General features: G+C 37.5%; 1 protein-coding gene across 4 annotated transcripts in view; it reads right to left on the bottom strand.

Annotated features, from left to right (window-relative positions):
- The window catches only part of DCLK1 (doublecortin like kinase 1), a 230,355-nt gene that overhangs the window by 69,081 nt on the left and 133,518 nt on the right, over positions 1–27,756 (bottom strand). For all 4 annotated transcript variants that reach the window (XM_030954699.1, XM_030954456.1, XM_030954375.1 and 1 more), the window contains exon 5: positions 7,819–7,935. In XM_030954699.1, coding sequence (XP_030810559.1) covers positions 7,819–7,935 — 117 coding nt within the window. The remainder of the gene's footprint in view (positions 1–7,818; positions 7,936–27,756) is intronic.

The raw sequence follows: 27,756 nt of genomic DNA, 5'->3' as shown, positions 1-27,756 counted from the left end.
ACACAGAACTTCCACCCGATCAACAGATCAGAAATGCCAGCAGAAAGAATCACCTACAGGTCAGGTATACATTCCCCATCCCAGCAGGCACCAATATACGAGTCCTTGTTAGTCACTGGTACCCATGGTAGCCACACAGTCTAGCCCAAGCCATGCAGAGCACAGCAGGGACTTTTAGCCCCATACGGGCTCTTCCACCTTAACCCAAAGTCACCTATGTCTGCACTAGCAAGCAGAGAAGTGCTGCAGACACGCAGATACTGAAGGCATATCTTATATCTCAGAAGAAAGGAGATTGTCTGGAAAATGCGGTTCCCTGGAACCCACCAGTATTTGTTTTTTCCTCTAGTCTCAGAAACTAAGGGCTTCTTGGTTTTTTTTTCCTCCCCACTTCAGCTGATATCTATGAAACTGTCTGCTAATTTAATGTAGTACCTAATCATAACATCTATGTGCACATAACATTTAATGAAAATCTGTCTTTTGGACTGTTTTGCCTAACTAGAAAGACTAGGATTCTCAAATAAGTCTGTTTGAACGGAGTACAATTTCTGAGCATGTTCCTTCATTTAACATTTAACTTTTCATCCTTTAAGAGGGTTAAACTTCTCAACATAACCAAATCTACTTCTCTTACTAACTCTTCTTTTTGTTACTGGGTATATAATTATGAAAATTAATTTTTCACTGATTAGCATCAAAGACAAACATAATAAATAAAAAATTAAAAAGAAGCCAAGATCAAAGCAAAAATCATCTGGAAATCCCTGGGTCTGCCGGATGACTCCATCACTCTCATGGGTGTGTGCTCTTGGCTTTAGGAAAATTTTGCTTCAGCATATTTATGATAAAATCAGTCAGCTGAGTACCTGTAACTGTGAATGAAGACAATATGATACGTCATGCTTTTGCCCTTGGGATACAAAAGACTTTCTGGAATCAGGTGGTTGAAGGAGGGCTGTTTCTGGATAACAGCCTAAGGTTGAAGTATCAGACTAAATGAAAACACACCCTATTGCAGAGGAACACCTCTACTACTTTCTTTTTTTTTTTTTTTTAACTAGCAGAGAAAAGCACAAGCATCTGACCTAGAGAAGACTTCTGTAAGAGCCTTGTTTCCATATCCGCTTTTTTCTTTAGGAAGCATCTACAGTTTTGATTACGCTTTAATTTAACATTAGTTTCGCAATTTCTTTATCCAGGTACAATTTAAGAAAGAACCCTGACATAGTCTTTGGTAACACGACCTACTCTATCCATTCCTCACTACATTCCCTTTGTCATTTGGAATAGGTACATATCAACCCAGGTATTCTTGAAATAGTCACCTGTCACACTGAATAACCCAAACTCCTAAATAACTTTTTAAAACCAAACTTTAACACCTGAATTGATATTGCAAATAAGATTTCAAGCATCTGACATATTCTGAGTGATAACTTGAGGGACACAGGAAGGAAGAAAAAGTGAGAAGGAAACAATTTTGAAGAAGGTGCTCAAACTGAAAAAAAAAAAGTAGCTACTTTTGTTGAGAGTAAGTCCTGAAAATTAGAGTTGGAATTTCAGGAGATAAACCAGAGTTCACCCAAATGCAGCATCTTTCCTTAATTTAATGGACCAAGGTTACAGTAATTCCAGTCATCTCATGCTGCTCTTGATTTGATTAAAAATAACGATGATGAAGATGTAAGTTTTGCTGCCTTCTTTGAATCTATTACCTCTTCACCCACACTGAAGCTGCCACCAATGATGTTAAATGGCAGCTGGACAGAAGCCACCAGCTACTGAATAGCCATCAGACATTCATAATTTTTGGTCACCAGCAATGGGCTGATACCCAGTCTCACCAAAATTAAATGTCTCTTTTATTATGCCCTTTGCCAAATATTATTTGATGCCAACAAAAACACATCAAAGTGGTTTACAGGCTTTAAGAAGACATCAAAAAAATTAAATAGAGGTAGGATTATTTATTGCACTTGGAATCAGATATCAGCCTTCTGCCTACTCAGGAGGTCACACTATCTTTTCTCTGCTTCTCTTCTTTTCCTTGTTCCGTGCTTCTCTATTTAGACTGAAAGCCTTTTGAAGCAGACAATACCTCAAATGGATTTGTAAAAAGCCAGAAAGCAATCCTCCTGCAGCGAGACTTCTGTCTGGTGGTACTGTTTTGAAACACTGTCAGATGTAAATAACAAACTGAAGAAAACATAATAACGGAGAAGTCAGCCCTTACACAGATCTTCCTAGCTTACTTGTACTCTTGGAAGAAAACATTATTCTGTGTTTTTATATAAAAATAGGATGCATCTGTTCTCAGGAGCCAGGGAGGCTATCAGGAAAATATAAGTACATTAAACATATGCTCTTTTGTGAAAAAAAAAAAAAGTGAAAAAACAAGGATGGAAAAAAGGTGAACACCACCTATGTAAAGGCATACATGCCTTTGAAATATGCCAAAAAATGGTGTAAAGGCAGATGCAGTCCTTTTGCTCACTGCAGATTGCATAGCTCAAAAAACAACAGGGAGTGTGGGTTTCTCACAGACAGATACATTTTACGGTGCCCCCAGCTAACCAGAGCACAGATTTGAACCTTTGCAGCCCTGATCACTTTTGTAGCCTCTGGTTTCATTAAGGGTCTTTCCCTGCAACCCTGCAGCCTGATTTCCACTCACAGATTCCCCACTTAGCCCTGTGCTGCCACTGCAGTGTGTTCTAGAACCTGTGAGACGGTGTTTTTCATCCTGTTATTCCACAGCCATGTATCTGCAAAGCCTGAAAGTGCTGTTATGGTAGGTTCTGTATAGAACTTTCAGCCAAGGAGGCTGTCTTCAGAGGCAACAGCAGGCAAAAGGTACCTGCAAAGGGTGAAAGTCATCTAAGAGCATTGAAATTGTCATTAAGAGTCCTTTTTCCCCAGCAGCAGATGAGACAATGAGGGTAATGGTTCTCCAGGACAGTGGGTGATAGCTCCCCTGGGAGAGGCGACATTTAGGGTCCCTGCCTGCTCCTCACAGAGTCAGCAGTCACCACAACAAGGTGAGACTGAAATGGAAAGCAAGGGCCTTCAAGCAGAATTTCCTCAAAAATAATTTAACATTACTGAGTTTATCTTCAAAGCACCGGTTTTGGTAAAATATTGTTGTTCCAGACTTACAGATATAAAAACAAGACAGAAAAACAACAAATGACCAATCCCTCCACATAAATCCTTTGATTTCTGTAAGCAACTTCAGAAGATATTGGGATGAATTTGGGAAAGTTTATCACCCCAAACTACCATTTGCTCAGAAAAAGGAACTCATGGATTTCATCCAATTTATAAATCGTTAGTGCAAGCCAAAGTTTGGCTTAATTCATTGACCACCTGAAATTCTGTGTCAAAGAAGGAAAACAGTTGTTGAGGATGGCATTTAAGTGGTTAAACCAGAACAAATTGTCTACATGTCTTAGCCTTGTTTATACATTTATTTCTCTAACAATGGGAAAATGGCCCAAGACTTTGCCTTCATTAACTCTAAAAATGATGAATCTAAATCAGCTATGCTGTTGAATACCTGCATTAAAGACTATACCATACTACAGATGCATACACAAAGGAATAAAAGTTAACTCAAGGATATCTCTTCATTTGACAATTTTACCAGTTTTAATATCCAACTTTGAGATTTGAATATTTTCTTAACATAGTCTTTGTCTATGGAACTTTCCTTTTTTGGCCCATGTAATTATCCATGTGTATTGATATGAACATTAATTTAAGTCTGAAGCAGAAATATGATCCTTTTGTGCAATTAGAATGTGCAGACTTCTCAAAGTGCAGCAAGAATCAAAAAGAAACAAAAGGAATCCAATTCTTTCTAATTAGCAACATGCTCTTTTCCATTCACCTCTCTCAGCATTTTGTCAAGGGTACACTCCAAGTATGCTTTCTGTTTCCCTTTATCCCTACTTCTTCCAACTTTGTTCTGAGACAAAACTCTTCAGAAAATGATACACCTTTAACTTTTTGTAGTATGTATGTATTGTCTTTGATCAGAACAAAGAATCTACTCTTTTTCTTATTTTCCTTGTTTATTGCTAATGAAAGAAAAATCCCTAAAAGTAGTTTAAAGTTTAAATGAAAGCAGTTTAAAAACATACAATAAAAATACATGTACATACACTTAGCAGTAAAAACACGACAACAAAAGCATAACTTCCAGCTATGCACAAGTCATTCAGGAGCTTCTCTAGCACTGAGATATTTAATGTAGACCTCATGGAAAAAATTATCAGTGCATATGCGTGCTACACCGCAATTTCTCTATTCTGCTTCTGTCACAGGTACACAGAATTCCAAGAAACAAGCAGCAATTTTATGCTTGCTGAGTAGCAGAAAAGTGAAATCTCTCCATTCTGCATTTCATGGGAGAACGTTGGGTTTTGTCTAAAACCATCTAAGAGTCATTGTCCTCTTTCTTTCTACTACTGTTCTTTTTAAAATGCAATGTCTAATATAAAATTGCATTTTAAAAAAATCATTGACTGGTTTTAGCTTTATGTGATCTAAAAACAATTCTTGATAGCAAGTGCTAACAATATTGTTTCCTTGTATGAAAGTAATACTGATCTAAGTACTCATGTATGTAAGGTAAGAAATAGGCTTATTGTAACATTCACAAAATTTGACCTACTTGCAAAAAGCAAACAGCAAAGATACAGACAGCTAAATCAGAGCCGTTCCCCCTCACTAAAAACAAATTCTATAGAAACACTTTCAATTGTTTATCCTTTTTAAGCTTAACAAATTTAGAATTGAATAGGACAGAACACAATAGAATAAAATAGAATAGTTCTTTTGGAAGGTTCCTACAACAACCATCGAGGCCAACCGCCTGACCAACTCAGGGCTGATCAAAACTTCAGCATGTTCAGCTGGGAAGTGGAGCTTCACAATAGAGTGTCTTTGGCGGACACCTGTCATCCAAGCGACTACACAGTATTTCTTGGTAAAGGAATGCTTCCTAGCTATAGAATCATTGAGTTGTTTAGACCAGAGAAGACCTTTAGGATCACCAAATCCAACTGTTAATCCAGCAGTGCCAAGTCTACCACTAAACCATGTCCCTCAGTGCCATGCCTACACATCATTTAAATATCTCCATGGACACTTCCCTGGGCAGCCTGTTCTAATGCTTGATAAAGCTCTCAAAAAGAAATGCTTCCCAATGTCCAGTCTAAACCTTCCCTACTTCCCTGCAGCTATGAACCATTCCAACATGCCTTCTCACTGGATACCAAAAGAAGAGCTCAGCACCTTCTTATCCACATCTTCTCCTCAGGAAGCCATAGAGAGCAATCAGGTCCCTCCTCAGCCCTTTTCTCACAACAAGACAAGCCCAAAGTCCTTAGCTGCTCCCTATAGGACATACCTTCCAGCCCTTTCATCAGTTTTCTTGCCTACTTCTGGACACATTTGAGTACCTTCCCATCATTCATAAACTGTGCTGCCAGAACTGTACACAGTGCTCAAGGTGAGGCCACACCAACACTGAACACATCCTGACGATCACCTCTTTTACCTGGCTGGTGGTGCTGTGTTTGACACACCCTAGGATGCAGTTTGCTCTCCTGGTTACCAGGGCACACAGCTGACTTGTAACGAGCCAGCTGCCAACCAGCATTCCCAGATCCCTTCTGCACAGCTGCTCTCCAGCCACTCCTCTCCCAATTTACACTTGTGCCTGGCATTACTCCATCCCAGGTACAGAATTTGGTATTTGATCTTCTTAAACTCCATCCCATTAATCATTGTCCAATGCTCCAATCTACCTAGATCCCTTTGCAAAGCATCTTGTACCTTCAGAGGGTCATCAGCACCTCCAAGTTTGTTATCATCCTCAAAATTTTTACTGGTGCATTCACCTGCTCTACCCAGAACATTAATAAAAATATTGAACAAAACTGGTCCGAGACCTGAACCCTGAAGAAATGCTGCTGGTGACAAACTAAAATATACCTACTTCCTATAAATGTATTTTCACCTAAGAAATGTTTAAGATGGTTACATCTGTCATCAGCACAGCACCATCCAAAATAGTTTGCATTTTTAATATTTTCACTACACTGTTTCATTTCTTGCTATAAATGTAATGATATGTTAATTATTGTTGTTGTATAGTAAAAGCACTCCCATTTTTCCATAGGCTGTAAAATAATCTCCTGATATTTTGAAGTATGTAATATATTCTGCTCAGACATTTACAGAAGTGGACTGCAAGAAGCTAAGATTTCCTCACCTACACTTCCCCAGCACCTTTAAGTAAAAACAGTACTATTTCTTTCAGGACCAAAACTAACATGGTATCAGATATTCAACACAGAAAAAATGTTGCTAGTCCCATAGAAATCCCATAGATTCTGTATTATTCGCAGGACACATTTCACATAGAAATGAGCATACACAGTTCAATGTTTATTACCTGTACTCACAAATTCATTAGGAAAAAAAACCCAGACTGTAACATTCACACACCAAACAGGACCTCCCTTGCTAAAGTTAAATTTAACTCTGTTCCACCTAGCTACAAAGAAAGTAACAACATATTTATGAAAGAGCTACTCTGGACTTGTTCCTCACAACTGATATTTTATCCCAATACCTCCATTCAGGTTTGTGTATCTCGGCTGTTCTCTAGGATGTGTAGGAGGCAAGTTACCACCCAGCCCAGCTACCTACATCTACACCTCTGTCCCTCATTGTGTGTCTCCCACTTTCCTCCTTCCCAGAGCAAGATCTTTTTTTCTCATCTTTGTCTTTTTGTAAAAGAAAAAAAAAGTTCCAGTTGGTCTATCTCTACCCTCTTTGAAACCAGCACTGGGCCATTCTGATCACCACTTCCCCACAGAGACCTGATGGCGCTGGATGCAGATTTCAGGATGCCATTTGCTTTCCTCTTGGCAGAAGACTGAGGCAGAAAGGGATGTGGCTTCCAGACTGCTCTAATGTTTGCCTCTTGCAAAATCTGTATTCACAAGCAGTGCTGCAAATGCTTGAATGGGTCTACTCAAATGGCTCACACCAAGGATTATTTGTACCTTCAGGCACTAGTACTGGCAATCTAATGCACTTTTTTGTTTATTTATTTTTTCTGCTTGGGAAAAGCTGCAGGAGTGAACGACTCATCAGCTATCTAGTGGGAGCTACTGCAAAGGCAGCCAAAGCAAGGCCCTTCAGACAGAACTTTCTAAAGCTTTTTACTGTGTCTTCTTCAGCCTGTATTGCTGGTTTGTTAGGTCAATTCTGACATTTCTTCCTCGGCTATCTTTTCACCTCACATTCACATCTGTAATTGCATTCTTTCTCTGCCCTGCCCTCGTTTTCTCAATATCCTCATGATCTTTAAACAATCCTATCCTCACTCCCTCAGAAACAAAATTAAAAAAGATTGTGAAATTACCCTTTCAGCAATACAGATCTTAGGCTGTATAACTTGGGCCACTTTCTGGATTGTTCTCATTCAATTCCTAGTACAAAGACTACCATACATTTTTTACTAAGTGTTTAGATATTGGAAGCAAAAACACGCATGAAAAAATAAAGTGAATTGAACCACTGTAATGCCAGAGTATGATTTTTAGGATGCTGAAGCTTTATTTGGTATTGGGAAGACACTTGACCTCAGATGTCACTGAGAAAACACACGAATTTTTAGTATCAACTATTTTATACATACAATGTTTTTCCACAGGAACACGGAATTTTATGTGCATTGCCCACTCTATTGGAACAGAATGGTTGCTGTTGCTAAGAAAGACTGTTTGCATGCTTTACCTGAGCTAGTAGAAGCAGGAGACTTGCTGCGTCGGGATGGGCCTGGGCTCTTGGTGGTGCTCCTACGTGAACTCGAAGCTATTTTAGTATAGGAAGTAGATTTCACCACCCGACATTCTAGAAGACAAAGAAACAGCACAAGTTAGCAATTAAGAAAGCCAGCAAGATTCTGTAAGAGAAAGAGCATTGAGAAGTGAAAACATTTAGCCCACGCTTGTTTTCATTCACCTTGAGGAGTTTTATGAGAAAGTATAAAATCTGTATAAATGGCTCCATTAAAATCCAAGTACAGTATGTACCATATCCCAGACAAAGAACTGCTGCAGTAATCCAGACTTTTAAATTCCATGGTTACTGCAGGTACTTGGGACAGCTTAATTTAACTGTGCTGAGACTACTCATAAAATTTATTTGCTTTTGAAGATTTCAGTACAAGTAATGTAGCCATTTTTTGTAAACAATCCAGATGCAATGTAAGCATTTTTGTCAGCTGAGGTAGTCTCCTCTAGAAAAACCGGAAGTCTTCTTTTCTGTATCAAAATATTACAATTGAACACAATGACGCAGTTGTCTTCCACTGATGAAAGGTTTGAAGAAAATAAAGCAGGTTTGTTGCTCCTGCTTAATCCTCTGGTGAGCAATAGCCCACATTGTGTAGCACACACAATTCATCACAGGTGAGGGAAACGGCACTACTCGCTCATAAGAGACATCAGTAAAATCAATGAAGAGGCGAAATTACCCTCCCACTCGAGAACACTACAAGATGTTCAGGTTAGAGTTTATGTACACCCACACAGATCTGTAGGCATCCTTGCATTACAACTGCAAAATGGTTCTTGGCCTGCAGATGAAAGAACTTATTGTGCATAGCACTGATGTCTTGAACTCCTAATGGATACTAGATTAATCATCAAACATATTACACAGTTGGGAAAAAAAGATCCACTTCTTAGTCAGTACACAATTAAAACTCTGCAGCAATGTTTACACTGTCTTCACCTGACAATGTCAGTACACTTCACTTGTTTAAAAATACATCAGTAAACATTTAGTCCTGTACCAGACCTGTTTCCTATTTTATTCCCATGGTTAAGGTTCCTCAACAAAGGTTAAGAGAAATAAACAAGAGCTTTTTCTTCCTAGTCAGAAAATACTGTGTACAAGCCTGCACATTATTTAGTCTTCACAGATCAGTGGAGCCTGTAACATAGTTTAGACAGATTAGAGAACAAAGAAATAAAATTGAGCATAACTAATTAACTTAAACATATACACCCGACAATGATGTAATGAAATTTATTTCTCTTGGCTGCCCTAACTGTTTGTCTTTCATCAAGCTCTTCAAGGAAATAGAAGCAAGAACTGATGCATTACTGAGTGAAACATCCAGCACAGGTGAGAGCTGAGAAATGCCTTGATCTTCCCAAAGAAGCTTTTCTTACCAAACTCTCCACATTCCTAATGCCCAATAGTAGCTAATTTCTTTCTGTTGACATTTTTTTGTGATTCATTGATGACTTCTCTTGTTTTATACCTAACAGTGGAAATGGAGAAAAACATTTACTCAATGAGGAAATTATCTACTGAAAACAGCTGGAATCAGAAGAAAGCTTTCAATCAGGTGCTATTAGGTAACTACAGCAGCAATCTTACATTGATTTATTGGCATAAACAGGTGCTCCAGAAACTATATACAATACAAATGTAAACAGGTTCTTTATCTGCCTGTAAACAAAAAAGCAAAATTTTCAAACACCTAGCAGCCTGTTAAAACTGTGATGTAATCCTAGCGTGGGCCTCATTCACAGGAAACAGTCAAGAAGGGGAACTGCATATTCCAATGGTCAACAAACAACAATAAATAAATAAATAAAGCCGAATGCTCCAACCAAGTGAAACCCATTAGAATATATCATTTGCTTTGTTGAAGAACTTAAGAGTCCATGAAGAAAACAGCTATTTTATGCAATATGTAAAAAGCTTTCCTCTTTCCAGCATGTAAAGAAAACAATTATCTACATACCTCTCCCACAATTCATACTAAAGCTTAACTCTTATTCTACTACAAGTATTAATATTCATTCAGGTTCTCTCAATACCTTAAAACCACCCAGTTTTATATATGCTATCACAGAGGCATTACCACCATATCTAATTGGGTCAGACTTGGCCAGCAATGGGTCTGTCCGGGAGCCAGCTGACATTGGCTCTGCCAGACATGGGGGAAGCTGCTAGTAACTCCGCACAGAAGCCGCCCCTGTAGCTCCTCCCACCTCTACAACGTGGCCAAACAAATGCAGCTCATTTGCAAATCATCCTGAGGGGTATTTAAAGATCCTGACCTGTGAGTAACCCCACACAAATGGCATGCTGCCCTAAAAGAAAGTCACCTCTCAGAGATAAATGATCTCTCTCCACAGGAGAGAAACACAAATGACCATATGATAATCCAAGAAATGTACAAGCATCACAGGATCGTAGGGTAATCCAGTTTAGACATGAGAAATTCCTAGTCCAGTTTCCTGCTCAAAGCTTGAAGTAGCTTTACATTCATAGTCCTGGATGACTTGGGGGACACTTCAATCCATTTGGGGCATACACATTGCAGGAGGATCTTGGAGAACATCAGGGTCAACTTCCGGTTCCAAGTGACAGAAAAAAACAGTAAGAAGAGATGCTCTGCTCACTCTCACAAAAAAAGGGAAGACTGGGACTGTGCAGGCAGAAGGCAGCCTTGGCTGCAGTGACGATGATAGGAGAGTTCAGTATTGTGAAGGGATTGGAGGGCAAAATGCAAGATCACAGTTCCGGACTTCAGATAAGCAGACTTGGGACTCTTCACATATCTGCTTGGAAGAGTCTCATTAGATAAGGCCCTGGAGAGAAGAGGGATCCAAGAAAGCTGAGGAATATTAAAGATCACCTTCAAGTTCCACAACAGTCCATCTCAACAAGCAGGAGGAGTTAAAAAATGCCAGGAGGTCTGCATGGATGAACATGTTGCTGCTGACCAAATTAAAATATAAAAAAGAAGCATAAAATCGGTGGAAGCAGGGACAGGTAACTTGGGAGGTATATAGTCCAAGTCCCAGCATGCAGACGCAGTTAGGAAAGCTGAACTTCAATTACAATTGAATCTGATGAGAGACATCAAGAGCAATAAAAAGTGCTTCTTTACACACAGAGGGAAGAAAAGGAAGACTACAGAAAATGCACACCCATAAAACAGGGCCCCAGTGCATGAGATAGGGCACCAATGACACAGAATGTGGAAAAATCTAAAGTATTGAATGGCTTCTTTGCCTGTCTTCATTATCCAGCCAAACCTTCAGGAATCCCAAGTCCTAGAAGCAGCGTGAAAGTCTGGAGAAAGGAAAACCTATCCTGGGTGGAAGAAGATCAGATTAGAGAATACTTAAGCAAAACTGACACATGTAGGTCCATGGGACCTGACAGGATGCACCTTGCAGGTGCTGATGGAGTTGGATGATGTCCTTGTGAAGTCACTCAATAGTCTTTGAATGATAGTGATGATCGGGATAGCCATTTGAAGACCCAGTAAATCTCACTCCTATCTTCAAGAATACCCAGGAAACTACAGACAAATCAGCCTCACATCAGTCCCTGGCAAAGAGACAGATAAATGAATCATGAAAATAATTTCAAGGCACATTAAGGACAAGAAAACCATCAAAAGCAATCATCATGGATTCACCAACAGGAAGCCACGCTCAACCAATTTGACATCCCTGCAATGAAATGACCAGCTTGGCAGATGCAGGGATAGCAGTGGATATTGTCTACCAGGACTCCAGTGAGGCTGTCATCTCAGACATTTTTCTTCATATCCAGTCTCAAAACTTTTGTTTCAATTTATATCTATCACCGCTCACCCTCTTACCAAGCATCCCTGTGAAGAGTCTGAGTCCACCGCCTTGATGGAGAAGAGATGCTGCCCCACTGACACTGGAGGCCATTGGCAGGTACCCCTGAAGCAATTTCCTTTTTCACACTGAAAAACCCCAGCTCCATCAGCCTCTCCTCACACAGCAAGAGCTCCAGCTAACCCAAATGATGCTCCTTCTCCAATTGCCTCCAGTTTAATGATATCTCCTTTGAACTGGGGAGCTTTAAGCTAGACACAGTATTCCAGATGAGGTATCATGTGCTAGGCAGAGTCAGTTCCCTGTCTCTACTGAGTCCTATTTAATCTATGTCACAGAAATACTATCTTTTTTTCCTATTTATTTATTCCTATAAACCCTTTTGAGTTCAATTATCAGCTTCTTTGGCACAATTTTCTTGTTCCTCTCAAAAATAATTCACAGGTTGTGAAATTCTAAATTTTAAAGGTCACAGTTCAAATAAGCATATATTCTCTTTAAGGTAAACTTGACAAGTGCCATCTTTCCTATGGGTTTATAAGTTTATTCTTAAAGGACATGAGCTACGGAATGGCTTGTGGAGAGCCATGTAGGAAAGACTTCAGTGCTGCACACAGCAGGCTCAAGAAACTCATGCTTCCAAAGACTAGGTCAGGACTAGTTCCAGAGTCTAAAAGGATTTCCAGTCATGGGCAGAGTGTAACCAGGCTGCTTGTTTTAAATAGGTCTCAGCTCCCAGGAACAGTTTATGCATGCAATTCTGTTGTCACATTTAGTTTGTAAAGTAAAATTTTACTGCAGGCAAAGATCCCACTCAGAAACCACATAACCACTGCTTGTTCCTCTAAGACATTACCATAATTTGCCTGTTGCTGTAGGAGAGCTCTGTGTGTATAGAGAAAACAAAACAAAAATGCATGTTTTAATGAAACTGTTTTCTACACAGAATCTAAACTGGTGAGCAAATTAATACATACCTTCTCCTCATTAACAGTATTTTGATTACTTCGCAAGTAATGAAACAGAAGAGTGGTTTTCCCCCAATTTTCTTTTGATGCCAAAACTGTATCAGAAATAGATCTGAACTCCTGACAGAAGAGACAACTGCCTTTCTCAGTCATGTGGGCATGGCATTCCCAGCCAAGAAGAAACACCAAGTGTTTCTATATTATGTTCAGTAAGGAAAGAAATGTTTCATGAAACCCCAGTCCTTCCTCTCACCATTGACTGACTGAGATTAAAGGAACAAAATGATGACACCCATGGTAATACAAGACAAAAGAAGGTCAACTTTACAGTTTGAACTTTACAGACTTTATTGTTTTCCAACTCAAAATATTATATAAATAAGAATGATTTTCCAGTGAAAACATCTTGCAATAAGATGTTCTATTGTATAACTACATACAAAGCTCTAAAGTAGGAGAGAGAAGTACAGACTAACAGCAGCAAGGCTAAAAATGTAACACGGCAGTCCTTTTATCGTATGGAATATTACCACAGAGTTCTGAGGCCTTATTGGACATTAACAATAGGGCTGAGGAAAAAAAAGAGAAAATACCCCAAGGCTACAATCTGACATAATTAAGACTGTAGGGACAAGATAAGAAAAATAGAGTTACTGAGATTGTACAGTGGTGTCAATCAGCAGTAGGAGCTGTTAGAATCAGGGGGGAAGCCCAAAACACATAGTTGTGAGCTCTTGACTCTTCCTGTTGCCAAATGGATAAAATGAGGTAAGCATGAGGTAAATAAAGGATGCTAACACACAGAATCACAATGCCTGCAGTCTCCAGCCCCATGATGTTTCATTTCCAAAATGTTACATTAGCTTCTAGGCTCATTAGATTTTACAATGGCAAAAAAGCAGCAGAGAGTAACTAATCTGCAATAAATGTGTCATAAAATGAAAAAGCTTAATGTGCTTCTAGAGAAGACTGTGAAAAGTTATTTAAATTACCAGGAGATCAAAAAGGCTTACTTGTCAGCAACTCAGAAGTTGACTGTATGGCCTTCATGAGTTCTTTCTGGGCAAAAACATCACTCTGCTGTGTTTTGCTTTTCTTTGAGGTCTGTGTGTTGGGAATAGATTTTATATTTTCAGTATCCCTGCCAATCTGTTTCTCTAAGACGAGAACATTTAACTTGGTTTCAGCAACAGCTGTATCCTGCAGATAAGCAAGGGGGGAGGATCAGGGATGTCTGTGGTTGTTGGTAAGCCACTTTTCTGTAAGCCTCAGGCTGCTGCCTTTTACCACTGCTTAAAGACATTAGCGTCACCAGCAATGTCCTCAGGCCAATCAATGGATCATTACCCAAAATGCAGTACCAAATTCAGTTTTTAATGTTAATGGTAATTTGTCCCATGCTGCTAATTCTTAATGCAGCTAATAAGATTTTACTTTTCAGCTGTATTCATGCCTTCAATTAATGCCACTAATCTTCTGTTTGCAGAACTAAGTTTCACTCTCTTCAGCAAGAGCCTCTTGTCTAGTGGCATTGATACACACTGCAATTCACCCTACCCAACTGATCAATCACTGGCAGCTATGACTTGAAATTACAACACATTCAAAAGGGTAACTATCATGCAGTTTCCAAAAATGAAAAGGATATAGAGTGTTTCACAGAGGTTTAAGTAATTTCCAAGCTTCTATCGTCATGGTTGTGCCTGCTTCAATTTTTTTTCCTGCATGTCTTCCTGTTCAATGTGTTCCTGAACACACTGCAGATGCGGGTGGACAGCGATGTATGCGTAGAATGCAAAATCCTTAAGTTTGATCCCATGATCTAAGCTCTATGTCACTGTAAATGCATGGGGCTTTGAGACAATGGATCTTCTGATTTGATTTCTTACCAGTAATTGGTCTTCCACACATGATAAAGATTAGGAATTCTATTTTACTGTGTGCCAAATGCTTGTGGAAGCAATTACCTAAATCTCTCTCTTTTTTTTCTGTAAAGAAATATACTTTGAGTGGAGTATAAAATACAGAAACAGCTAGATTTTCTTTCATGTGAAAAATCATTCTCCAATTCTGAAACTGGGGTAAGTATATACAATAAAATACAAACTATTAAAGCCATATATGCCTTATTACACACCAAGAAAATAGAGACTCTTGAAAGGTCTTGGGAACACAAATCACTTCACCCAAGCTAAAAATGTTTTCAGATGTATGCACTACTCCAAAAAAACCTCATTAAGATAGACATAAGGAGTGTATTATTACTACTAATACTGTTATCACTACATAATATTATGATATTATCACTAATATCTCATTCTGCTCTAATGCATAATCTTCTGATTCTGAATTCAAATGTTTCTAAATTCACTGAAGACTAAATGTTTACCAGAAGAGGTAAACAGGTTTACAAAATGTTGCTTCAAGTATTTACTATTCCTTTTCAAAACATCTTCTGGTCTTAAGGACACTGTTGGGAGGAGAGAGCTCATCTAATGCTAGCTAAAAATAAGATGAATTACGAACTATTCATCCCACAGTCCTTCTACAGTCAAGGGGACATTGTTCAATGTTCATTTCTATGACCAATCTTAGGAACCTGTAAGTTAGAAAGGATGAGTCTTATTCATTAATTATCAGATACAAATTTCAGGTTTTCAATTTTGGTGGAAATACCCTAATTAGAAGCAGTATCTCTGGACTGGCTACAGGCTTTTTTACTTAATACAAACATTAACACAAGATTTTGCTGTATTTTGTAACTTTACTGTGTATGAGTAGATTTTATCTCCCCACCTTCTCCAAGTCCTAACCTTTTTGGCAGATTCATCTCACACAAACCTCCACATTAATATTTTGTCTACAAAAACAACATTATGTTAAATATTGCTTTACATCAGAAAAGAAATCTGCTATCATGAAAGATTCCAGCCCACAGCAGTGGAAAAAAAAGGACTGGAAAAACATTTTTCACCACTGCAACAGCTTTTCTGATGAGGCACAATATCTAATTATTTTTGAGCTCTGGATTTTTAGGCAGAAAAAACTAGAAGACTTCTTAAAAACCTGCTTGTCTAAGTGAATCTGAAATACTTCTGACTGAATTATTGTGAATGAACTTGCATAAAATATTAATTAAAATATTAAAATATTAATTTCTGAAATTAAAACTGGACTATCACAAACTGTTTTACAATACCTGAAGATGGAGTTGAAATAAGAATTTTGTCATTAGCTAAAACATACCCCTAGTACATGTTCTCTTTGACATGCCTTGCATGTCTTGACACATACTCTGTTTCACGCCCAGAGATTTTAATTATCACTGTTTGCTCAATATTCTTCAGCCAATATTTTCCAATGCCGATACAAATGTTCATTAGTTTGCCCTTGTGTTCAGCACCCTTTCCCTACACCTCTGCAGATGTACCATGCTAGCTGCAGTGACCAAAATTTCACAAATATCACTACTTCTAACTGGAAATGTTTAAGATGGCACAACTAATTACAACTGCAACCACCTGTGGTATTTTTATGTACGGCCACAGCATTATTCTTCATTGAAAAAAGAAATGTGGCATGCCTTTGCTTATGGCTTTCCTTTTCTTATTGTGACAAAAGCTTGTTTACTGGGCATATAGTATAATCAACAGATATCTCTCAAAAATCACTGCTGAAGCCACAGGAAAAATTCAACACTGAAGTGCCTTACTTTATCTGCACAGTTTGGATGGCAATTTTCTTGGCATTGTTTTATTCACTCAAATGGAGATGAAATGAGAGAATGGTACAAATTAATTAGTTGTCAATTATTCTCTTCATCAAAATTCTTGCTTTTCTGTTCAGCACAAAGAGGTAATATTTGTCCTATTACCCATTAAAAATAATTTTCTTCTTTACTTTGAGAATAACCAGACCTCCTATCCAATCCATATGATAAATATTAACAGCATCCTAAGCACCAAGTACGCAGGCATTCTATCATATATTTTTTCAATTACTGTCTAAGAGAAGTGTCAGTGCTGCAGTCCAACAAATTCTGGTGTTCTGGTATTACTACTCGCTGTCTGAAGAGTATAAATTGTTTTCAGTGGTTCGCTATTTCAAATTACTCTTTTGGAAGTTTAGAAGTTCAAGCCATTTCCCAGTTACAAATATAAACCCTCATTTGCAGAACATTATCTTCACGTGGAAAATATCAGCTAAAGGTATTGCTGAGAAACATCCATTCAAAACAGTTAACTTTTAATACATTTTAGCAAGGTATCCTGAAGTTACAGATTTTTCTGTGTAACTTATTTGTGGTGAGCAACAAAATATGTATTTAAACTGCCCTACTTCTGCTTTTATTTTTTTTCAATTAAATCTGCCTACTTATTAGTTTAACAACTTTATTACAAAGTATTAAGTTTTAAAACCCTTTTTTTTCTTCAAAGAAATGAATTAGACTATAGTGGGATAATGATTACAGTCATAACAGTTAAACACATATCAAATTCCCATGGCTTACACAGCTAATTAGTTAGATTAGCAAAGAGTCTTGCACAAAACCAGGGATATACAAATATAAAATATCCATTAAAAAACAGATGAATATGAGACACCAATTGTTGTGGGGGGTTTTCTTATTTAAATGATCATTAAAAAGATTAACTGAAATCAGGAAGACAACATAACTTTAACAACTGTGAGACTAGAAGACAAGATACACTAAGAAGAGAAGAAGTCAAAGACAGTTTTTGGATAACATTTTCAAATTAGAGATGTGAAGAATATTTAGAGACACACCTAAGATGAACTCCAAGCTATCAGACACTATTTTATGAGAATTTTGAAGGACAAATAAAGATTCAAGAGAGAAAGTCAAAGCAAATGCCTATCTTTAAAACTGGGACACAACAGAAAACTGGGAGTTGCAGAGAAGACACCCTTATTTGAGATTATTGAGAAAAGTTATCCAAAGGAAGGGCATAAAGAAGACAGATCAAGGTCCTTTCCTTTTGGTTGTGGCAAGACAAGAAGCAATGGGCGCCAAATGAAACACAGGAGATTCCCTCTGAGCAGCAGAAAACATCTTTTGACTTCAAAGGGACCAAGAACTGGCGTGGGTTTCCCAGAGAGATGGTGGAGTCTCCAGCCTTGAGGATATTCAAAAGCCATCTAGACATGATCCTGGGCACCCAGCACCAGATGACCTTTAGAGGTCCCTTTCAAACTCAGCCCTTCTCTGGGACTTCCCTTCCAAGACAATACAAAGCAATAAAGGAAACAATACATTTGAAGCTTAAAAGATATTAAAATTATATACAATAGTCAAAATAGTTTTGTCACAAATAAACTGTGCCAATGTAGTCTTCCTATAAAGGATAACAGGAGAGACAGTAGAGATTATAAGGCTTTCTGCTCAGAACTTCGAAATTCAAGCTGTGATTCAGGAAAATGCCATCTATAGAAATTGCTTTTAAGATGGGCATTGGAAAAGCTAACCAGCGTAGTTTACTGTCAAACTAGGAGACAATGAGCAGAGAAACTCACCAGAGTTCCTGGTCAACATTTGTCTTAATATGCAATTAATTAGATGCATTATAAAGCTGTAGATAACTGCATAGTCATACTACCATAGGTAAAACTGTAGGCATTGTGGAACAGTATAAATCTGAAAACTCAAAAGTCATCAGAAAAAACAGACAACATTCAACAAGTCCAAGATACTAGAACCACGAAAGAATAAGCAACACAATAAAGGTTGAAGCCATCACTACAAGAATCAGTTCATTAAATGCAAAACAGCAGTTCTGCAAAGAGGGACATAAGTTTTGCAGTGGGTCACATGCTGAATTTGAAATAAAATACCACAGCAAATGGAATTATCACCCTGCTGAGGGTATCACCTCTGTGGAGGACATCTGACATAATCCCCTGGGCTACTGCAGTGTTAACTAACACAACAAAACCACATTTGTGTTTCCCATTTACGAAGATTTCACCTTCAGAGGATTAAGAAAATACTAAGGAATATTACAACGTGAGGAAATATGACTAATGAAGGAGAGCTAATGGGAACTTTCTTTTCAGAAAAGAAGTGATGAGACAAAACAGCAGCCTTCAATACTCAATAGACTGCCAAAATGAAGAAAAACTAAAATCTTACAATTAGTTTTATAACAAATACAACAAAGCAGAGAGATCTTAAGCTTCCAAAAGGTAGATTCATTCAGACATGAGAAAACCTGTTTTCAACTGCAAGGATAAGGAAGTACTGGAACAGATCATGTGGAGGACTTGTTGAATTTCCCTAACCACAACTGCACACACACATGTTAACCAGAAACCTATAAAATCAATTTAGGTAGGGCAGGTCCTCCTATGGAACCTCCCAAATCCCTTCCATGATTCTTTTGATTGAGTCTTCCTCGTATGACTCATAAAAGGTACTACAAAGTTTTTTCACTGTCAGCACTTCTGCCTGAATTTAGCTGAAAGATAAGTAAAAGGAGGAGATACATTCTAACTGTATGTAAAACTGAGTGAAAGTCAAAGAACATTTTAGTGAGGGAAAAGTGATTGCTTAATTGTGAATTAAAATCATTATCATTTCCTGACTGGGGAGACTATTGAGATACAAATCTTTTATTTGTCTTCAAAAGCCAGAATGATTAACTTTTCGAATTTTTCTCAACAGGACATTAGCAGAACTGATATCTTCAAAAAACAGACCTTCTCCTTCACAGACAATTCAGAGCCTGGTTGGCCAATATTGTCTCATACCATTGATATATACGTACATTTCCTCAAAACCAACTAGATGACAGAACTTCATACTGAAAGAAGACATTTCTTACTGGCTTCATGGATTAGATGCTTTTGTACTTTCATTGGACAGATCTAAACTGATTTTGTAATGCTAGGGTTGATGAAAAGGCATGATGTCTCTATCTACATTTTCCACAACTCAATCTGCTCTCAAAATACATCTTTCATTCTTAAGCTCACATGCATGTCCAGATTAAAAAAAAACATAGATGAAACCATAGAAAAGCTCACATATTCCATGCAGCTCACTAAAAGCTATTAAAAAAAAAAGAAAAAAAGAGAGAGAATGAGAGAATAAAAGCCAACCAATCAAAACCACATTAGCCTACATAACCTTTTGAAGCCCTCTGACTGTAACCATGTGAAGCAAGGATCAGAGGTTAATATGCAGCTAGTGCCTAAATGATAATCAACAAGAAGAGTGTAGGCAGGGGATACAGGAGGAGTGCTAACTATGGATCAAAAGACTGTATTTATATACATTGACTTGGTTATTGTTGAAAGCAATGCTTTACACTTTACCCTAAAAGTTATAGATATCATTTATGATAGTGTCTAGCATTTCAGTGGGTCGTTGTTTTTACAACTAGTTTTTGTAACCTTATTTCACTAACACTTGCACAAACTTAGCTGATATTAGACAAATCCAGTTTGAGTTGATCTTCTTCCGTGAAATGAAAGCCATACTACGATTGATAAAGTCTGCAAATATGGAAACCTATCAATTCCAATTTTTTAAACTAAGTTGATATCCTACTAAGTGTCTGAAGAGCACTGTCATGTGACAAAATATTGGGCTGCCTTTGAAGCTGTGTAGCAAGTATGAAAGATTAACAAATAATTAATTTAACAAGTTCTGTGACATTATTCTTTGTGAATCCTCCACAATTTTCTCAGATATGTTTTTCATTTTTTTAATATAAAGTCTTACTTCTTTAAAACATTCATTTAAAATGTTGAGACTATCCCATATTTAAAAGTATTCCTAGTCTTGGAAAGGATGCAACACTCTGAAGCTGTTTCTGAATAGATAAGGAACAACTATCACTAAACACCTTATGCTAACTTATCTACAAATGTGCTCAAAAAGCTACTTAATTTCCATTGAAAAGTCATTAAAACATACTTTCTTTATACAAGAATATTTTAAAAAAAAACAAAGACAGAAAATTCCTAACACAGTTGAATGCAAAAGTTAACTTAAAAACCAGGTTTATTCACAGGACCTAGTTGTACCTTCCTCTAGATATTCTAAGAGAGAATGTGACTTCTTATCACCTACTTAAGCATACAGATAACAATGTTATTCAAAGTCACAAAATACTGATATAGACAACAATGCCAATAATAAAATAGTCCCTAGAACTCCTGATTTCCATTCTTCCAGTGTCTGAAACACAAGAATCTCTTCAAGGACATCATAAATCCACTTCATGCCCAAAATGTAGAAATATTGAAGACAACATATCCTTGCCTTAACTTTCCAATTTGCTTCTAACCTCCCCATGGTTTTGTGTGTCAGTCCCAGCCTCCCATATGTCTGTTCCTCCCACAAAAATGCCTCTACACTTTCTCTGACACTAACGCCTATGAATAGAAAGCTCTCTCTGAGGCAACCTGAACAAGGCAGCTTCCCTCTCCGTATGATCCCCCGATGATTTTATAGTTTAACTATTGCAGTTGAGATGATGTAACACAATGCAAAACAAACAGATGGGCAAGAGACATAAAGCGTGGCAAGGCCTAAACTGGAAAACATCACTGCCAGAAATGTTGTTGGGCTCACAGCTGCTGACATTGCTCCTGGGACATGTGCATGCTGAGGATTTGCTGGCAGCTGCGTTGCTGGCTGAGATTTTCGGCATGTGGTTCTACTTAGGTGCCACAAGCTGGGCTTTGTTTGCTTACTCCACATTAACATGTGCCTGCATGCAAACCTGTGGAGATAAAAGGTAATTCTGGATACCGAAACTTTGTTGTGTAGATCAGGCATGTTCTCCTGTGCTGAAAGACTGTGATGAACAAATGGGGATTTTTTGATGAGGCACATTTACAACTGCAGCATAAAGATCCAGAGGTATTATCCTAGAATTAACTTAAGTGGTGGCACCAACCTAGCTTTATAACAATGCAGCTCAGAAGGGTAAATTAACATAGCCTAACTTCTGTGCTCCTGCAACAGGCTGCTGGGCTGTGTGAGAGGGTTTAGTTAAATCTCACTTGGGCATCTCTAGTATTAACAGGAATTCTGTGAAGGTACAGAAAGTAAATTATCAGCCCCTGGAAAATTTCTCTCCTAATTATTATTACTCCATGCTATCTTTATGTGACAGAAGGTTCAGTTCATCAAACATATAAAAGCAGAGGACTACAGACATTACTTTGAGGGAAAGAAAATTAAAAATTAAGAAATATAGGGAAAAAGATACAAGTATTATAAACCAGTGCAAATTCAGTGATGAAACACCAGAGAACATAGTAAATCAAACTCTCAAGTACTCTGACTGTTCAGTCTCAACTCATCACTCTGTAGACCATGACTAGGCAATGGCATTTCCACTGCAGTTATGGACTAAAGCCAGGAGCAAGAAACACTTGATGGACTGAGCTATACAAATTAAGTGATCAACAGGAACAGCTGAAGAAGGGGAATAGAATTATGATGCCTGAACTGTTTCAAATAAGCAGCATCCTTTAAAGTCACCAGTTTCATGAGAAAATTGCCTTACTGTTCAAAGAGGAGCTCCTTTCCCTAATAGTCACATCTGATGAAACCAAATACCTGCTTTTCTTACAACATATAAACCAAATAATCTGTGTACCTCTTACAGGTGAGAGGAATATGGTGCAAACAGTAGAGTCTGAAATTAAGTATTGTAAATCTGAGATACTTATAGTTACAAAAGCAATAGATATGGATGCAGAAGTAACATTTCAAATGGGTCAAAAGCCATTATGGGGACAGAAGGCATTTTCAGAAGAGCATGACTACTGAATTCAGACCTCATTTCCAGCAGAGTAGGATCTGCAGACTCCAGAATAGCTGGATTAACATCTGGGTTGCTTTGAAACAGAAAGCGCAAACAAGTATTTTTATTTGTTCATGATTTCTTCCATTCCTTCCCCAAAATTAATATTTTTATAGCGTAAATATGACTTTAAAAACAGAAACAGGTAATAGAGGTAGTCAGCACCTGTTTCTAAAAACCTCTTTATTCTAACAAGCTTGCAAAATTACATACTGATACATAACAAAATAACACAGTTGAACTACACAATTGTTATCTGCAAAACTGACCCACTTTCAGTAACTATTTAGATGTCAGGAGGCATGAAAAGAATGGCTTGATGAGGCAGGAGGATATCACGATCCATATATTTTTTATTGAGGCAAAAGATTTTTTTCTGGCTATTGATGCAATGATGATGGAAAAATTTACTGAAATGCTCCCAAAGCCAGTCAGAGACTTTGAGCCAGGAGATATCCTTGGCCACAGTTCCTACTCATGGGCACCTCATCAATGATTTAATATGACAGAGGGAACTGCAGCTTCATTATCTGGTGATATTTTATTTATTAATATTTAATTAATGCATATCATAACAATTCAGAATTTGACTGCATTGCAGAAGATGAGGGAAGGAATGAAGCTGTTCTACTGCCTGTGCTAACACATCTGCTCCACAGACCTACAGGGATTCACTCAGCCACAATATACAACACAAGTGAAAAAACACTTATATTCTGCAAATGAGTTACAAATTCTCCGTATTAAAACTGGGTGAAATAAACAAAGATGTCTTCAAAATTCATGTAGTGGACATGAAGAAATCTATTTATCTTCATTATAGGCTGAAAGTGTTTGGGTAAAAGTCCCCAGTTTAGGTGAACCATGAGGAGAAAAAAAAATGATGGCAGAAGAAGAAGAAAAAAAGTAACATGACAAATTAGCAGAACCAAACTTCTCCCCCAGTGGGAGGGAGAGGTGAAGGCCAAAGGGTAGATTAATCTTGCTATATCATATGGTCTTGATCTTAAAAATTTCTCTGCGTGTTTAGCAGAAATCACACGCACAATGGGGAGACTTTGAAAAGATCAGGAGCCAGAGCAGATTAAGATGAAATGGGGCCAGATCCAAAAAGCTGTCAACCTCCCACCCTTTCCTGCAGACTCCCATGTGGGCAGGAGATTGTTTTGTGGCTCCACAGTGCTGGTCTGTGCTGAGCTCGTTGATGAGTGCTTTTTCTCCTGGTGCCTCTAACAGAGAAGGACTTTTGACTTCTCTTTTCACAGCAGTATGAGTCACAGCTGTGGACACAGGTCTTAGTAACCCCTCTTACTTTGCGGCCCCAAGTTAATGTGCAGAATCTGGCTGATCCAACCTCACCAAAAAACTGGATCCATGCCTAGCCAAAATAGAAAAAGTATTTTTAAAAAGCAAAAGAAATGAGAACATTCTTTATGTATGTTTTAAAACAGAAATTTAAAAAGAGAAAAGCAGATGACCAGGTTACTGCAGCTTACCCAGTTTCTGAGTGTCAGCTGAGTCAGAGCCATTATCTGCATACATGCATAGTAAAAGTAACTTAATGCAACATGGCTTAGCTGAGCCTACAATGGAAGACATAATTATGTGTACATGCACAATTTATACATCTGAGCTGATGGGTGATTACTTTTCAAGCTACTGAAATTGCCTACACAAACCTTGAAGTCAACCAAGCAAATAATTTACACTTTTAAAAAAGGAATTTAAAGAGTTATAATCTGTTCTTTAACCAGATGATTAAAAAAATTAAGAAGAACCCCTAAAAAGTATAAACACTATTTTAACTATTGTTCCAAAAACTCAAATGCATCACTATGGAGAGCTGTTTTACTAATTTCCTTCCAGAACAGCTAGGTGCAAAAGCATATGTTCATTCACATAAATCTAACAGCAGTGTTTTCACTCTTTTTTAAGATAAAAGATAATTTGTTCCATGATTTACAATCTCCTTGACTTCCCATATTGAATCAGGCAGCTGAAACAATCTCTATCATCCTGCAAATTATTATTAATGTGCTAGCATACACACACACACACTGATAACGCTTTATTTTAATTCATGGTGGGCCAGGATAACACAGTAATTTTATGAGGATGGGTTATACATCCACTAATGACAAATTATTACAAACATCCATTCAGAACTTCCACACAAAGCGTGCCAGAGACACACAGATACATAATTCCCAGTTTTATACTGGCACTATTGCAAGCTGCAACTTGAGAGAAGTCTTGTGTGAATCAGATGCTGTGTTCCCCATTCTTCATTATGAAGACCAACTCAACAGATACTTTTATAGCTGTTGCTGTACATGTCTACTTCAGCTTCTCCTTTCTTATTCTTGTTATTTTTTCTCAATTTCCTAATTAAATGACTTACATTTGTTTGCTCTTTCAATATTACCCTATATATGTCTACCAATCAAGTTTTACTCACTGAACTAGGCAGAACTCTTTCTTCTTCCCCATAAATTTTCCCTGCAACCACAACTTCATGCTGGTTTCCCCTCTAGTATTTAGATGTGCTTGAATGAAATGCATTGGCTTGTACCTAATGCAATGGATGTGTTTATGGAACACAGCGGGCACTACTCCATTTTCAAAAGACATAACAAAAGAACAGCCATTTATGAAAGTTTTAGTGTTTCTGACTTCCTCTTCACCCCCCATCCCTTCCCAGGGTCCAGCTAGAACACCTGGGTGCACTGGATTAAATAATGGACTCTTTCTATGAAGAAAATTCATAGGAAACATTAAGCTTCTCTTAGGATAGGTTACTGCATGGGAGCCAGGACAGAAGGAAGTCAAGGAATCAAATGGAGAACTGTGCTTCTTCAGGACAGAAATGTATATGCATCACTCAGATGTGCAAAGTTCCACCACAGATACCAGAGTCCTGGTGAAGTAAGAGCAGCCAATAGTCACAGCAACTTGGGGATCCTCAGCACTTCCTCTTCTTGGGTGAAAAGGCTTTTTTGGATGGACTGTAGCTCAAGGGAGACTGTAAAGAATTTTGTCTGATCTGTTATCTCTGTCTATCTCTGCACAGTTTTTGACATGTTTTGTATCTCAAGAGAGTGTATGCTACATTTTCTTTTGCTAATTTACACTATGAAGAGAATAAAGTAGCTGATGACACTTGCAGAGGTTATGCAAGAGACGTGCATTGTTTCTCCAGTTCAGCTTGGTAAGAAAGCTTTTTATATCAGTAGAAGTCTATAACCATCCTAGGTTTAATACAATGCATTGCTTTTCATTACTCTGGCAAATGAGCAATTAATTTCATTGTAATCTGAAAGTTAGTTTAAATAATAGAGTTCTACAGCATTAATTTTAGATATTATCATTGGTTTACAGTTTTGATTTTTTTTTTTTTAAAGTTTGCATAGATCCAGACCACAAAGTTAACTGCAGATCTTCTTTACCTGGACTCAATTGTATACAACAAAAGATTGCTACAGACGTAGCTATCTAAATATTTTATGGCTCTCCTAACAATTTGAAATGGAAAATTAATCTCTATGGAAGCAATAGAATTTGAGGAAAGCAACGTGCTGCTGATCTCCACAAGATTAATTTTACATCTCAGGCATAAGCTATTTTTTCTTTAAGTACGTAGGGGGTGGGAAAATATGTGGTGATTTTACTGTATTGGTACTATACAAGTGGAGAACACCTACATAAAGCAAAAGCCGTATATTTCACTTCTCTGCATTTATACTACAACCTATGAAGCAGTAAAGGAGACAAGGGACACTCTTATCTGTTTTCCCCTTTTTCGGCTTACAGGAAAAGAATACTAAACCAATTGGTTTAAGCTGTTATCAGATACAGAACCTAGATTCACACTGTAAGAGTCACCTCAAAAACTGTCCAGCTGCATGACCTGAAGATGAGCCATGCTGCACACAGTAAAGAGAACCCCTGCACTCATCCTAGGGAAGCTTGAACTTCTCTTAGGCTGGGTGATTTTTTCTGCAAATTTACCTGTTTAAAAAGCTAGCAATTTGGCACCTTTTTTCATGTAACCAGTATGAAAAACAGACCTATGTCCTTCATCCTCAAATTTTGGAAAGCAATGCAGAGAGACTGCAGCAAAAGATTATTTTAGCATATGCATCAGTAAAGAAAATTTATTCTCAAAGCATGCTATAAAAAAACCCAAGAAGCAACCCAGTTCTAGCAATTTTTTCATAATTTTTACAAAACTGTTCCCCGTCATTTCTTTTGAATTTCTGTAACTTTCTACCTGTACATCATGTTGAGTACCCAAAAGAAACTGACTGGATTGGTTTAGCAAATAGCCTTCTTTTAATACTATATCTCATATCCTAGCTCTCATGATTTCCATAATTAAACAGCCTTGGTATATCAGGAATTTTGCATATATGATCTACTGAGCTAAATGTCTTAAAAGATAAAACAACAGAAAGTAGAATTTTCACAGTTTATTTCCCTCCCCAAATATTTTTAGACTTTTTTTAAACAGCAGATGTTTAATATGCACACTTCAGTACACATTTTCAGCTTGAGCATCTTGATTTAAATTGAGTTACCATGAAAGAATTATGACAATATATATGTCATATATATGACATGCTGATGATGTCCCTCCTGGATTATATTTGACCATACATAAACCTTCTAATAAGACTTCCTATTTTTTTTCTCAGATAAATGATACATATCACTGAAATGATATTTTAGGGTTCTTTTCAATTACTTTGATTTTTTTTTCTTTCCTTTTTCTGCTTCTGAACAGGAGATAAAAAAAAATTTGAAATAACTCTTATTTAAGGGGCAAGAGTGCCTAAATACCATGCTCTCCAAATATTCCAAACTTGTAAACCAGTCTTTTTCTTTTGACAGTGGGTGTGCTTGTACCACAAGCAGTACAAACATTGTAAGTAGGAAATCCTAGTGATCACTCCTAACATTTAAGACCATCAAAGTCAAAGCATAAAAAATAAGAAAGACACAATCTGCTTTGATTTACAAGAAGAAAAAAAAAAATCAAGAAAAAATGGAAAAACTTTGCCATAATAATTTCTGCCATTAACGTAAATACATATAATTGTAATTTCATTTTCACATTTGCAACGCAACAGTTTTTGTCAGTAAAAAGAAAGGAACACAAGACATTTTTGTTTCAAATATCAGTAAAATCTTAAAATGAAGTGGTCTAAGAAACATAATTAATGAGAAAATCCCAGGACACAG

This window comes from Camarhynchus parvulus, chromosome 1 (genome assembly GCF_901933205.1).
Source record: "Camarhynchus parvulus chromosome 1, STF_HiC, whole genome shotgun sequence".
NCBI classification, from domain to species: Eukaryota; Metazoa; Chordata; class Aves; order Passeriformes; family Thraupidae; genus Camarhynchus; species Camarhynchus parvulus.
This window is presented reverse-complemented; position numbering and strand designations above follow the sequence as displayed.